A 13,320-nucleotide genomic window follows, 5' to 3' on the forward strand; every position below is an offset into this window, starting at 1 on the left:
CAGCTAAAATCAAAGCATTCATCCATCCTTGACTGCGGGGAGGAAAATGTGGAGCGGGGTGGAGCGAACTGGGCTGGAGTGCGAGCGCCACGCTGGTGTGGGGAGTGACTGTGTCCTGTCAGCCTCTGGTTAGTGTTCTGTTCTAATCTGCTGGGCTCCCTTTGTGAACCTGTGGACGGTGCTTCTGTTCCGAGTGCCATGTGAGAAACAAACGCTTCAGTTAAAGAAAAAAAAAAGAAATAAAAAGGATGTTTTACTTAATATGTTATTTTAATTTACCTTTATATTTCCATTTGTTTGTTTGTTTTGTTATCCAAGGGTTTAAAGTTCAAAGCTCATACTCTTTATGTGGGGACCTGCCAACCTGCACTCCTTTTAAATGTGATGAAGTCCTTCTGTTGGTCCGAACCATGTGTGCCAAATTGTATGTATACTGTATTCCTCTGTCAATGCTTTGAATATTAACAGTGCATAAAAAATATGAAGAAAATTCTGTTTTTGGATGCATTTCCATCAACCTTGAAGAAAAACGAGCAGTCGTCAATGTGACTGATTTGTATCCCAAACGCTCATGGGTGCTGACAGATTTTTCGCTGCGGTTTACAAAAGGTTTAACTCAATTTGTAGTTTTTGATTGGTTGTAGACTTGCTCAAGCGTAGGCCTGCACTGTGCCTCTCTCCTTGCACACACTTTACCTCAATCCGAGGCGCCTCCCTCCGTATTTCTATCCTTTTCACTGTGTCTTACCAGCTCTCACGTCGCGTCGACCGCGACAGGTCGACTCCTCCTTAGTGTTTACAACCATAACAATCGTAACACAGTGAAAAGGAACTGGACGTGGTGCATTTAAGGTTCAAAAATACACCAAAAGACATAAAGATTCACGGAAATCTGCATAATCCCCCCAAATCCAAAATTCCATGGTATTCCTCTCTATGGATTTTCTTTCAGTTTGTTTCCAAACGGCTTGTATAGCAAGTGAGGGAGCAGATGTTCTCACACAGCTGTGCAGAGATGCCAGTAGTGTAACACAGCTGCGCAAAACCCCAGCTTATTGGCTGATCATAGCTCAGCCCTGGCCTGCCCCAGACACAACATTTCCGCTTTACAACTGATCTCAGTTCACTCAAGGATTATTAGAGACGTTCCTCTTTTCCTGTGCTGCATCCGCAGAGCCTCTTGGCCGGTGCAGCAGTCCAGCAGCAGCCAGCCAAAACGCCTCTCCATATCACCCCCTTTCCCTCTCTCTCCATACGCGTTTATAGCAAATAAAACATTACTTTGACATCTGGAATTTGAAATTGCCTGCATGCATCGGCATGTGGAAAACAGATCATAATCTCTTTCTTTCTTTCAACATTTTCCCCTTCCTTCTTTTGAGCTAAGATGCCTTTGAGATGAACTCAATCAGTTGGTGGGTGACCTGCCGCCTGAGAGCACTTCCACCACGGTGAAACTGCAGCGTATGTCATCTTGAAATGGTTTCCCAGTCATTCCAGACACTTATGCAAGAGTACTAAGCAACTCAGAGATGCACAGGAGAAGAACAGTGTTTCAAAGTAAAAACAAACAAAAAAAAGTCTGAATATTTGCAGTTTTAGATTTGGTATTACTAATTAACACTCGTAGTTTTAGGTCTGAAAAACACACTAAGACGATGAGTGTAGTATTTCCAATAGCTACTCTTCTGTCTGTCTTGTCTTGTATAGCTGAAGTCCCTCACAGGCACCCACCGTATAGCTTTGAGGTGAATTTCTTTCTGTTTTATATGGTTTCTCAGGTCATTCCAAACAGCAGTTTTCTTCACTTTTGCATTTACTAACACACACACAGATACACACACACAACATCAATCTGTTTCACCGTGTTTCACTGAGTTCACTGCGCAAACTGTCACGCCGACCTTCCTTCACACGTCCATGTTTGATGTAAGCTTTAGCGTTCAGAGTCAGAAGGAGAGGCTGCGTTCACTCATCCACACGGAGAACCCAAACTACCACATCTGCCCACAGCTGCCGTTTCCGTTCATTTTTAAGGCATTGCAGTGCAGGAACATCGCGGAAACGGTGCAGAGTTGCTACGGCAGTACAACCTGGCTGGGCTTGTCATGTACAGTACTAGGATGCATGTGTAGTGGACCAGAAAATAAGGCATGTGTTTATGTACAGCTCACCTTCTCTGTCGATAGTTTAGTCGTCCTGTGGTGGTGTGGTGTGACGGAGGAGAATGCCCTTCCGGTTGTGTCGAGCTGCCAGCTGAAACCAGTCCACTGCCCCCTGTGCCGCCTGACCTCCTGTCCTCACCTTCAGCATGGGCTCGTCACGGCCGGCTGATACACCTTAACCTATCTCTGGGAATGCGTCAGAAACTCGCTTCACACCCATCCCACTACACACCTCCGGTAGAGTTCAGTCTCCACTGGTAATCGTCAACAAGGCATACCCAACAGGTTGATTTCTAAGCTAGTTTCCTCCACTCTGTCCTTCCTTGTGTTGTTTTTCTTTCTTTTTTTTTCCTGCGAACACTTCTCTTCTCGTCTCGACTTTGTTTTTTAAACCCTTTGAATTGATGCTGCTTCTGTGCTTGACTCTGGGTTTACTGCGTGGTGCCATGTTGTCCACATGGCCTCTAGAGCTTGTAACGCTTCAGTGTGTAATGTTACCATATGCCTTACATGTTTTCCAGGACTAATAAAAAAAGCATAACAAAACGTCAGGAGATGTGTTTTTTTTATTTCTGTGCCCATTCTGAAATCCTACACAGGATGGTACGACATGTATATCTACACAGTGCTACGCACACAATAAAGCTGAAACTGTTCAGGAATGTAAAATAGTTTAAGACAATGGTGGTTGGTCACACTTGTTATTTACAGTTTAAATCAATCTTAAAGCAACAGTGAGGCAGATTATAGAATTTAAAAAAATAGCTGCAATGTAGAGCTCCATTATCTGAAAAAGTTCGATTTCTATGTACATTTGCTCAAAAGCAGCAATATAACCTGGAATTAACCATAATAAAAATATAGTGCAAATAGCTCTAACTAACTTCTAACCTTTAAAAATATTAACTACGTAAGAACTCCTCGGATTGCTTTTATCCTCAAGACCTGGCTGGTGTCTCCTCAATCCCATGGGAGGCCAACACCTCTGAGAGGCGAGTGAGGTAATGTGAATCTGGGTAACCGTTCCTGAAAAAGACAAAAAGAAGACCGTTCATCAGCTACATGGACGAGTGCGGCCCTTATTTCCACAGCTCCGTTCCAGTTTCCTCACTCACCCTGATTTGCCTCCATGCAGGCTGGTCTTGTGAGGGATGGAGTCCCAGGTGGCCCTGGCCTCTGCCCCTTTTTGCACCACTGTGAAGGTGAGTCCCTGCCTGAAGGCTCTCAGCAGCCTGGGCAGCAGCTTCTTCGTCTTCTCGCAGTCAGGAAGGAAGGCTTCAAACAGCCCTCCTTGAAATGGTCGTCCTGGAGCAGGGTGACCCTCCTGGTGAGACCGAAAACAAAACTCAAAGTTTCATAGGCGAAAAGTCTTAAAGCTCTATGTGATACAAACTGCACAGAGGATCAGAATTTGCGCATGCAGTCAGTTTTGCTTTTGATGACTTGAAACAATCATGGTGGAGAAGAAACCTGTAACTTCCTACGCAACACTACAGTGTCACAATGTATTTTCCTGTGCTCTAGGAATAATAATAGGCCTTTCTGGAAGGTCTTAAGTTAATCTAACTGCTTTTGACATCCTGTAGGAGGCAACCCCAACGAGGAAATGTGCAAGAAATACCTTACACAGAATAATACCATGTTCTGTGAGGTGCTATCAAGTAAACTACATTAATGATTCATTTAAACTGGTGCACAATAACCAGTAAAAAGTAAGCACTGTTTAGCCCACATCATGTGTTGTTTGTTGTTGAATATGTTTAAAATAAGCCCGTCACCTCTTGGATACCATTAGGAATGCAGTAAGTGATCTTGATGGCACCGTCTTTCTTGTGTCCCGGCACGCTGATTTGTAGTCTGGAGTAGCTCATTTTGCCCTGGATGCCGCGTGATGTCGACTCACTGCAAACTCTGCAGTGGACGTGCACGGTGTCCAGGCACTTTGAGCAAAAGATGGCCCCGCACTTAGTTCTCGGCATCAACCTCTCAGTCTCCCCACACACACAGAAGCACCCCGGACCTCCGGGACCTGACCTGGATCCCTCTGGGCTGTCCTCGAGCTCTGTCTGTCTTTGCTGTGAACTGTTCTTTTGAGTAGAACGCATGCTTCTCTCTTTCGTGTGAAGGTCTCTGTCAGTAGAGGCTGTTGTTGACCCGACACCATTTACATGTCTTGCACTTTTATCATTTCCTGTCTGAGAGCGGTTGACGAATGCGTCAGTCTTCTGTCCATCCATGTCCACAGTCCCTACAACTTTCACTTTCTCCTTAATGACAGGGTCTTTCCTAATGGATCCATTCACCAGCTCTAACTCCTGGACATCAGCTCTATGGTTTGTTCTCCTTTCCTGACGACCCCCATCAGCGTTGCCTATTTGGCCGTCTGGCATCACCTGAGGATTACTGTAACAGTACAGATCAGGTCTGTCCTCTCCCATTTGTTCGAATGTGGATGTATTCCATTTGGAAGCAGAGAAGTCCTGCTGCTCAGATATTTGGGCTAAGTCTCCAGAAAACACCTCCCGCAGTGAAGCACCTACCTGAGAACACAACTGTTCTGGCCCAAGAAGAAGTAATCTCTTCTTTGAAATGTGGATGCTAACCTTCTTGAAGCGGCTCCGCACCTCAGCACAACAAGCCTGGAGGGTTTCATCTGCTGTGTCGGTGATGCCCAGCTCTGCCAGGCGCAGTTCCTGCACAGAGAAGTCTGCTTTAACCGAGTCGATCAGCTTCTGTAGACCCAGCTGGCATGAGGACACTTTGGATGAGTTTGCTCCTCTTAAGGTGAGAGTCAGATCGCGACTGCCCTCCGAGTGCCTCTCTTTCACCTGGACATCAGAGGTCAGGTCGTCCACTCGGGTGCCGTAGGCAATTTTTACGTGCTGCCACATCGTGAAGGAAACTGTCACCTCTGCACTGTGGCCTCCCTGATTGTCCTTCCCTGGCTGGTTACTGAAGCTGGAGGATCTGGGCCGGGCTCTGACCGTGGACTTGCTGGTGTCGTCTTGACTCTTCTGACCTGCGACTTGGGCCTTCTGCTGAGGCGTTCCTGAGAAACTACTGGCTCGCTTCAAGGTGGATCCCGACCCAACAGGTGGAAGCAGAGTACCTGCTGACAGACTGGACTGAGTTGCGCTCAGGGGGGGTGTAAAACTCTTGGGTCGAGTATCATTTAAATGTGAGCTCAAGGGGGTTTTACTTTGAATAGAAGCAGTTGAAGGCCAAACATCTCCACTCTTAAACAAGATGTCCCCTCCGGTGTTTTGGAACAACGCTCTGGGGACTCTTTCACCGGGAATCTCTGCTGTTTCTGACAGTACATCATGCCCTAACATTGGTCCAAGCCGTGTTTGTCTACTGGAAGGTGAGAGCCCTCCTCGTAAGCTGAAGTCAGTTGGCCGACTGCCTAAAGCAGCCAGGCCTGAATCTTTAAACCGAGCAGCTAGTTTGTACTTTCTGGCCCCTTCGGCTCTCCTCTCGTCCTCCTCTGACCTCAGCAGCTGATCTGTACTCTCATCCAGAGAATCTACATAGGAGGACGTGGTGAGGGGGGCTCTCTGCTCATCAGCATGACTTGATGAACCTGAATCGTATGAAGGAAATCTAAGAAGACTGGCTACATCCTCTTTCTTTCCCCTCGCTTCACTGTGCTCCAGGAGAAACTGCTTGGCCTCTGATATGTCACTACTGCTCCCAATAATGTAAAGATTTTGGTTATCTTCAGTCAGAAGAAGCTTGGGATGTCTGACACTCAAGTTCTCCTTCGCCATTTGTAGTCCACCTCTGGGGTACAGGATACTCTTAGGGAGGTGGGCTCTGCAGATCTTTGTCTGATTCTCTTGGAAGAAACTACTTATTGCCTTTCTTGCCAACTTCAGGCACTCCTGATTTTGACCGTCCTCCCCCACGGCTGTTGCGACCTGCAAAAATAGACTGGTCAACCCCTGATTTGTCATGTCCACCACATCAACGCCATACTGACTAAGGATATCCTGGTATTCCTTTTGGCAGTGTTTCTGCAGATACTGGAACATATCTGCATCCACAATTACTAAGAAGTCCTCCTCTGACGTCCTAGGATTCCCAGGAAGCTGCAGAGCTGCGCCCTCTGTCTGGCCAGTATCTTCCCAGCTGTGACCACCAGGTGTCAGGTCTCTACATGAGTTGGACTCATCAGAAGACCGGGCAGCATGAACTTTCTCTCTTTCTTCTCTTCGCTTATTGGGTTTCCTGCTCTGATCTTGTGACTCCTGAGTGTGAGACCTGGAGCCACTGGTGGCAGGTTGGACTGAGTCTTCTGATGATTGTGGGCCCCCAGGATGGCTGAGCAGTTGCGCCAAGGCAGCCTTGACTTTGGAAAAGGCGCCGTGCAATATGTACAATTCCTGAACGCCGTCGTAGTTTATCTGGATATCAGGGTGGCTCGTATGAAGGCTTGTCAGTGCCATTTCTCCTCCAGGAAGCTGGCTGTGGTCGACTGTTGCTGATAAACTTGGGATGACCTGTGATGATAGATGAGACATTTATGGGTTTTACTGTACATTCAGCATTTGTTGACATATCTCCAAACATTCAAGCTAAAAATACAGTACCTTGTCCGCGTCCAGGCTTTCCTGGTGCTCAGTTACAATGACTCTATACTTCTTCCCATCCACTTCCAGAATGTGCTGGCTGCGTTGAATAACTCTCTGTGCCACTGTGTGAGAGGGGTCACCAGAGGGAAATCAATCTCAGTCTGGGAAGCATCCTGACTAAGCTCTTTTACCATTGGCTACTCCACTGACTTGCATGCCAACATTCCAGCTCAGTGTAAATCGCTGGTGACAGCCAACATAGTGCAATACAGTACGTTACTAATACTTTGCAAATTATTACAACAAAAGTTTGGAGCCTGCAGAGCGAAAATTAATGAAGCATTGGCTGTTGAATTGTGAGTTAATATAATAATATAGTTGACAGTATTTCCACAAGCAAAATGTCTCTAACAGAATCAAACAGTCCGTTCCACTTCATATGCGCAGACATGCACACATCCTGACCTCTGCTGTCCTCAAAGGTGATGAGGGCAAAGGCGGGCGTTGCCTTGACGATGGTGACACAATCTATTTCTCCTCCTCCGTTCTTGGTCCTCAGGAAGTGGATATATAGCTTGTCTTTCAGCCTGTCATCCTCAGTGTCAGCAGGCAGGCCGCTCACCCTCACGGTCCTGCACGGCACCGCCATCTGCTGGACGAAACACAATCACTGCTGCGAAGGGAAAACTGACAGCGAGACGGCAACACAAAAATCTCACAACTGTGCACAAATGAGAGCATGAACATCAACGGGATGATGAGAAATGACACATCACTTCGTGGAGCTGTTAATGGAAATTATCAGGCAACCATTCAAAGACCCCACCCTTGTAAACAGGAAGGAAGACACATTTGATAATATAACACCCTCTATTGGGGGTTACTAGGACACTGCATCAGCATAACTCAAAAATTTCCATTTCAGGTGCATCACAGATGAGATTTTTTTTTGTTGAAATTCTGAGCAAATAATTGCCAAAGAGGTGTCTTCAAACCTTCCTCTAAAGTTGATTCGTTATTGACAAGCTAAGATGATGGCAGATGACAAATTATATTTTCTTATCGTAATGCCTTGTATGTTTTTTTTCTATAATGTTAAAAAAAATCTGTTGCCCTCTTTTAGTTCAAACCCCCTCGTGCAATATAGATAGAAATGTAAAAATGGTGAATAACATGTGACAGATGTTGAGGTTAACGCCCCTTCTTCTACTTCCCACCTACAGTTTGTTGCTCTCGTGTTGGCAACCAATCGGCAAAGAATAAAATGCGGTAAAAACAGGATTTCTTTATTCAGATGGTGCTTATTCCGCACATAATAGACCATTGTTTTGGCAAAATGTGCATGAACTATGTTGAGTTCTGAACTCATCTGGTGCCATTTGCAGCCATCCTGCAAGATATGCACAAAATATTGGGTATCTATTGGTACAGGATGTCAAAAACGACATGCAAGCGCGAGAGGGAAAGCCACATTGCAGAGCTGAGAGTCAAGGAAGTGAAAACTCGGACAAACCTAAACTGACAATCTGCCTCTAACACCTATCGACGGATCTCTCGCGCGCGCTCGGTGCTGTTATTGTCTGTCACCAAATATCATGGATATCTTCACGCGGCGCAGTGATTACTGACCTTAATTCACGGCGATTTCTCGCTATTCTTCTCAGACCGTCACACTTTTCAAGTCATGGGAGAAAAGTGAAACTACAATCTGTTGTGTGATTCGTCGTGTTCCCGCGAGGGGGCGACCAAGTGCCGCCCCTCTGCACAAAACAAGCAGGTCTGCATTTGACCGAAGTGTCCCCACATCTAATCAGTTATTTGTCAGAATAAGATATTATATAAAAAACATTTGATAAATATAAAATGAAACACATTGTTGTTCACAAACATTAAATGACATAACATTACATAAAAGGATATGCTTGCACATGGTTGCATCAGTATTAACAATCTAATATTATCATATGAACTATATCAGTCATGCGGGCAATTATTCTGCTGAATGAGTACTTTTACTTTTAATTCTTTAAGCAGTGTACTTTCACACAAGTATGATCTTGAATGCAGCTCTTTTTTTTGCACTGGAGCATTTTTGCATCTCACAAGTGAAGATCTACTGATCATGCACAGCCATAACAATAGCAAAGGAACCCACAGAGAACAGTTTATTTGACCCATCTTGACCTTATAAATCCAGTGACAGGCCTTCTGTAATGTCTGTAGACATGCTACTTATTTTCTTCACTGTGTTTTTAACTGCAAAGACCTCCAATATTTCAAAGATCACAGACATAATGGCATTAAACTTCTGCATCCTGTTTTTTAAAAAAAAAAACAAATAAAAGAATTTGAGTGCTACACTGTGTGGTATGAAGTGGAGATTATGATATCAATCTTTATTATCTTTTATTTATCTATTCATTCAATCGAGTAACTGATCAATCCTTCAGTTATCTGAGGTACAGCAGGCTCTAAAAACAGTAGGTGGCAGTAGCGGGTCATTACATTGAATGCTAGAGAAGAAGAGCTCCGTCTTGTATCCAATCAGAGGCTACGTTCGTACGTGTAGTGCGCAGGCGCGGTGGCGCAGATATTTCATGTGTTCTACGTCGTGTCCGGTGGAGGTCATAGACATCTGAACAAAACTGAGGTGAGTTATGAAATGTAATGCGTTTTCTGACTTTGAAAATACTTAATTATATAGCCAATCGTGTGCATAGCAATAATTTCACCGTAATCGGAAGACATTTTTATTTGTTATCTCTAAAAGACGTTATTCCGCAAGTGTTGAGTAAGGCGAACACGAGCGACCACTATGCATGTCCATTAGGGAGAGACATCATGCGCAACGTTACAGTCACCTGGCGTGCCATTGAGACACGGCTGACGCAATCTTTACTTACATGTGAATGTATTTCTAGTTATTTATATGTTGTATTTTACATGTCGTAAACTCTAAGCTGCAGTGCTCGGTTTAGTCTGCTCGGCTTGCCAGCTGTCTCAGCTAGCTGCTAAGCTAATGCTAACTAGTGAGCTAAGTTAGCTAACACCCACAGCCTTGCTATCTCACAGGTCAAGGCTAACTCTTACTGGATGAAGGGGATTTAGACTAGCTTTTCAAGGGCCTTCTCAAACACTTAAAAGGTTTACATTGCCTGGGACTAATAGTGGTGTGTACTAATTGTATCAGCCTCTTGTCTTGTTTTCACTGCCAATAGATTGCTGTCATGGCCAAGCTGTTTGAGTCTATTGGGAAGTTGGGACTGGCCCTCGCCATTGGTGGAGGTGTCGTGAACTCTGCGCTTTTCAATGGTGGGTGCTGGTCAGCTGGATACCTAATAGCACATAGTGGTGATAATTTCAGCCTAGTTTTTACCTCACAGACAAGTGATTCATACGGCCTCTATGAGGGACACTACAATCCTGAAGTGTCAAATCAGACCACTAACTGACCCACTGGGTGATTATTATGTTATTACAGTTGTTTTCAAGATGTACAAGTCATCACACTTAACTGCAGTGTTCAAAATAGGACTGTACATTTAAAACGCCATACAGTGTTTGAGGGAGCTGCCAGTGTACTGAAACATAATGCAACACACGTTTGTACATACAAGCTTAAGTAAATGAAGAAAGTAACTCCACCACTATGACAACAGATGGGCAGCATTTGAAAAAATTCTCCAAATGAATAAAATATACATGAAGAATTCAACAGCACATATGTAGAATACAGAAATATATTGCAAATGTTTTAATATTTCAAGTCCAAAACAACGCAAGTTTCTGGGGGACACTGAAAACGGACTTTAATCATTCATTCTTGATGTTTGCACTGGAACCAACTCTGTTTATTGTAGTTTTGACATTCTGATTGTGTGACTGATATTGTAAAACTGTTTGCTGTATACACTAACCTTTTGGCAGAGAGACTAACTATCCTCCCTACAGTTGATGCAGGGCACCAGGCTGTGATATTTGACCGGTTCAGAGGAGTGCAAGATTCTGTTGTTGGTGAAGGGACCCACTTCCTCATTCCCTGGGTTCAGAAACCCATCATCTTTGATTGCCGCTCCCGTCCACGCAACGTGCCTGTCATCACAGGCAGCAAAGGTACATCAGTAATCTCCTGAGCTGCTCTAATGCTGTCCTCACTTTTGTTCATGTTCGCTATCTCTTAAAACTCAGGTTGGTGTGTGGGTTCTCTGAGGACACAACTAGCTTCTTGGAAATGTTATATTTCTTTTATGAGGAGAAAAATAAGTTGGCATAGCTAACATCCTAATGTAATAATACTATATATGTTAACATTTTGTCTACAAACTGTGCAAACATTACCTAAGAAACTATCACTGGTACGATACACATGAGGTTTTGAACTGTTTAAAAAACATGTTGTTTCACTTAAAGGCTAATGTGTTATATTTTAATCATTCCCACCCACAGATCTGCAGAATGTAAACATCACATTGCGTATCCTCTTCCGGCCGGTGACCAACCAGCTGCCACGCATCTTCACCAGTATTGGTGAGGACTATGATGAGAGGGTGCTGCCATCCATCACCACAGAAGTTTTAAAGGCTGTAGTGGTGAGTATCAGCCAAGAAGAGTAATTGCAAATAAACAGATGTAGGTTTTTGGTATGAGTAAGCTGATAAGCTGACCCATAAACCACCGTGTGTTTGTCTTTTTTTTCTTTTTTTTTTGACAGGCTCGGTTTGATGCTGGTGAGCTCATCACCCAGAGAGAGCTTGTGTCGCGGCAGGTTAGCGAGGACCTTACGGAAAGAGCCGCCACCTTCGGCCTCATCTTGGACGACGTTTCACTGGTATGAAGCTGCTGGCAAATTTTGCAACAATGTCAATGTTGTATTTTCACCTGGATTTTAACTTGGAGAAACAACCGTATTGTGTTCTTTCAGACACACTTGACCTTTGGCAAAGAATTCACAGAGGCCGTTGAGATGAAGCAGGTGGCTCAGCAGGAGGCTGAGAGGGCCCGTTTCATTGTAGAAAAGGTATTATTTACAACACACAGGTCATCCTTATACTACTTATGCATGCAGAGCATTTGGATGTAGTCTCTGTGGGGGAAAGGTTGACGGTTGTGAGTTCAGTTGGCTCACAAAATCTTCTTTTTACCCTTTTTAGGCAGAGCAACAAAAGCAGGCCGCCATCATCTCAGCAGAGGGAGATTCCCAGGCTGCCTTGCTCATTGCCAACTCCCTGATGGAGGCTGGCGATGGTCTGGTAGAGCTACGTAAGCTGGAGGCAGCTGAAGACATCGCTTTCCAGCTCTCCCGCTCTCGCAACGTCACTTACCTGCCCTCAGGACAGGGCACGTTGCTCCAGCTGCCCCAGTGATAACATCTCGCCTCGCGTCTTCCTCGCTCTCGCTGTCACCAGCCATTACAAGGGTCATTGAAGGGGTGGTTGGAGGATTCAATAAAGGACTCTCAACTTCACACATTCCTCCCACTCTTTCTCTAACCAACTCTGGACAGTGCTCTGCTGATAGCAGTGCGGTGGGAGACAAAGGGAGAGATCTGCGATAGATACATTTATGAAGTCCACTCGTGTGTGTGAGGAAGTGGAGGGTAACCTATACGTAGTACTTTTCAAAATAATTGACAATGCAGTAAATTCTCTAAAGATTTGTCTTTGCTCCATTGTGATTCAGAGCACTGCATGAGTGGAAAGCAGCAGAGTGATTTTAACATCAGGGGAAAATCACTTGTGATTGCTTTAAAAGATTTGATGATAAATTGTGAACGATAAATGCCATTATTCTGTTATTGTTAGGCTACAAAGTTTCATCCAATTGTTGAACTACGTCAATTTAAATCTGTGATGAAAGGCTTGCCACTGATATAAGTGATGAGATGATTTAATCATTTGGAATGTGCCTGTCAGATAGCCGAGGATGATCGTTCATTCTTTGCAGTTGTCGCTGTGTGCTTTGTTTGTGTGGAGAACTTGTAAGCCCTGTGTTTAAGAAATGGCTAAACATAACAATAAAATTGTCTTTCTACCTCTGAGTGGTCAGGCTTGTTGTGTAAGGCCTCAGACGTGGACGCACTGTTTTCTATTGAGTGTAAGCATAATAGTCACCACAGGGGGGTGCATTATAATTGCTTTAAAAAAAATACTGGAGCGGAGCAGTCAGCTGCACGGTTTATTTTTGTTTCCGTTTGACTCTTTTTATGATGGTTCAAAATGAATAAAATACTTTCTCTGTCACGGGTATCTTTGATGATAGAATGAAAGTGGTTAAGTGAGTTTTTGGGAGGAAATGCCTTTGCAACTTAGTGAATTGCATTGTTAAATTTTGAAATAATGTCAGTTTAATGAAATTAATTTCAGAAAGCCTCATAGTTGAGATTACGTTCATTGCATTTTGGATATGAATTATATCTATTACTCAATTTTAAAACCTTATCCTATGCATTGTCGCGGATATTATACATTTTTTCAGAAAATATATCGTTTACAAACGGAATTTAGGCGCTTTCCTGCCAGTCTTCATTGAAAGAAAATAGGGAAACACGCGAAATTATTTCCTGGAGCTCTGTTTCCTGACCA

At 44.1% G+C, this 13,320-nt stretch overlaps 2 protein-coding genes across 2 annotated transcripts; one reads left to right on the forward strand and one right to left on the reverse strand.

Moving 5' to 3' along the window:
• Window positions 1–2,714: 2,714 nt before the first annotated feature.
• On the reverse strand, window positions 2,715–8,449 carry LOC139342905 (uncharacterized). Its single transcript, XM_070980199.1, has 6 exons — window positions 8,369–8,449; window positions 7,205–7,388; window positions 6,758–6,861; window positions 3,944–6,667; window positions 3,281–3,489; window positions 2,715–3,191 (listed from the first exon to the last, which is right to left on the reverse strand). Exons 2-6 carry the CDS (start codon window positions 7,386–7,388, stop codon window positions 3,104–3,106), a joined length of 3,309 nt encoding a protein of 1,102 aa, XP_070836300.1. The 5' UTR covers window positions 8,369–8,449; the 3' UTR covers window positions 2,715–3,103.
• Window positions 8,450–9,297: 848 nt separating this feature from the next.
• On the forward strand, window positions 9,298–12,771 carry phb (prohibitin). Its single transcript, XM_070982042.1, has 7 exons — window positions 9,298–9,389; window positions 9,958–10,051; window positions 10,691–10,852; window positions 11,186–11,328; window positions 11,451–11,567; window positions 11,661–11,756; window positions 11,890–12,771. Exons 2-7 carry the CDS (start codon window positions 9,967–9,969, stop codon window positions 12,100–12,102), a joined length of 816 nt encoding a protein of 271 aa, XP_070838143.1. The 5' UTR covers window positions 9,298–9,389; window positions 9,958–9,966; the 3' UTR covers window positions 12,103–12,771.
• Window positions 12,772–13,320: the final 549 nt, after the last annotated feature.

Source organism: Chaetodon trifascialis, chromosome 15 (assembly GCF_039877785.1).
Source record: "Chaetodon trifascialis isolate fChaTrf1 chromosome 15, fChaTrf1.hap1, whole genome shotgun sequence".
In the NCBI taxonomy this organism is placed as follows: Eukaryota; Metazoa; Chordata; class Actinopteri; order Chaetodontiformes; family Chaetodontidae; genus Chaetodon; species Chaetodon trifascialis.

Excerpts from the sequence above, each read along its gene's own strand:
- phb (XM_070982042.1), top strand. The coding sequence starts at position 9,967 with ATGGCCAAGCTGTTTGAGTCTATTGGGAAGTTGGGACTGGCCCTCGCC. Across the intron at positions 11,329-11,450 it reads AAGTTTTAAAGGCTGTAGTG|GCTCGGTTTGATGCTGGTGA; the intron begins GTGAGTATCAGC and ends TTTTTTTGACAG. Across the intron at positions 11,757-11,889 it reads CCCGTTTCATTGTAGAAAAG|GCAGAGCAACAAAAGCAGGC; the intron begins GTATTATTTACA and ends TACCCTTTTTAG.
- LOC139342905 (XM_070980199.1), bottom strand. The coding sequence starts at position 7,388 with ATGGCGGTGCCGTGCAGGACCGTGAGGGTGAGCGGCCTGCCTGCTGAC. Across the intron at positions 6,668-6,757 it reads AAAGCCTGGACGCGGACAAG|GTCATCCCAAGTTTATCAGC; the intron begins GTACTGTATTTT and ends CTATCATCACAG. Across the intron at positions 3,192-3,280 it reads CTGCATGGAGGCAAATCAGG|GAACGGTTACCCAGATTCAC; the intron begins GTGAGTGAGGAA and ends TGTCTTTTTCAG.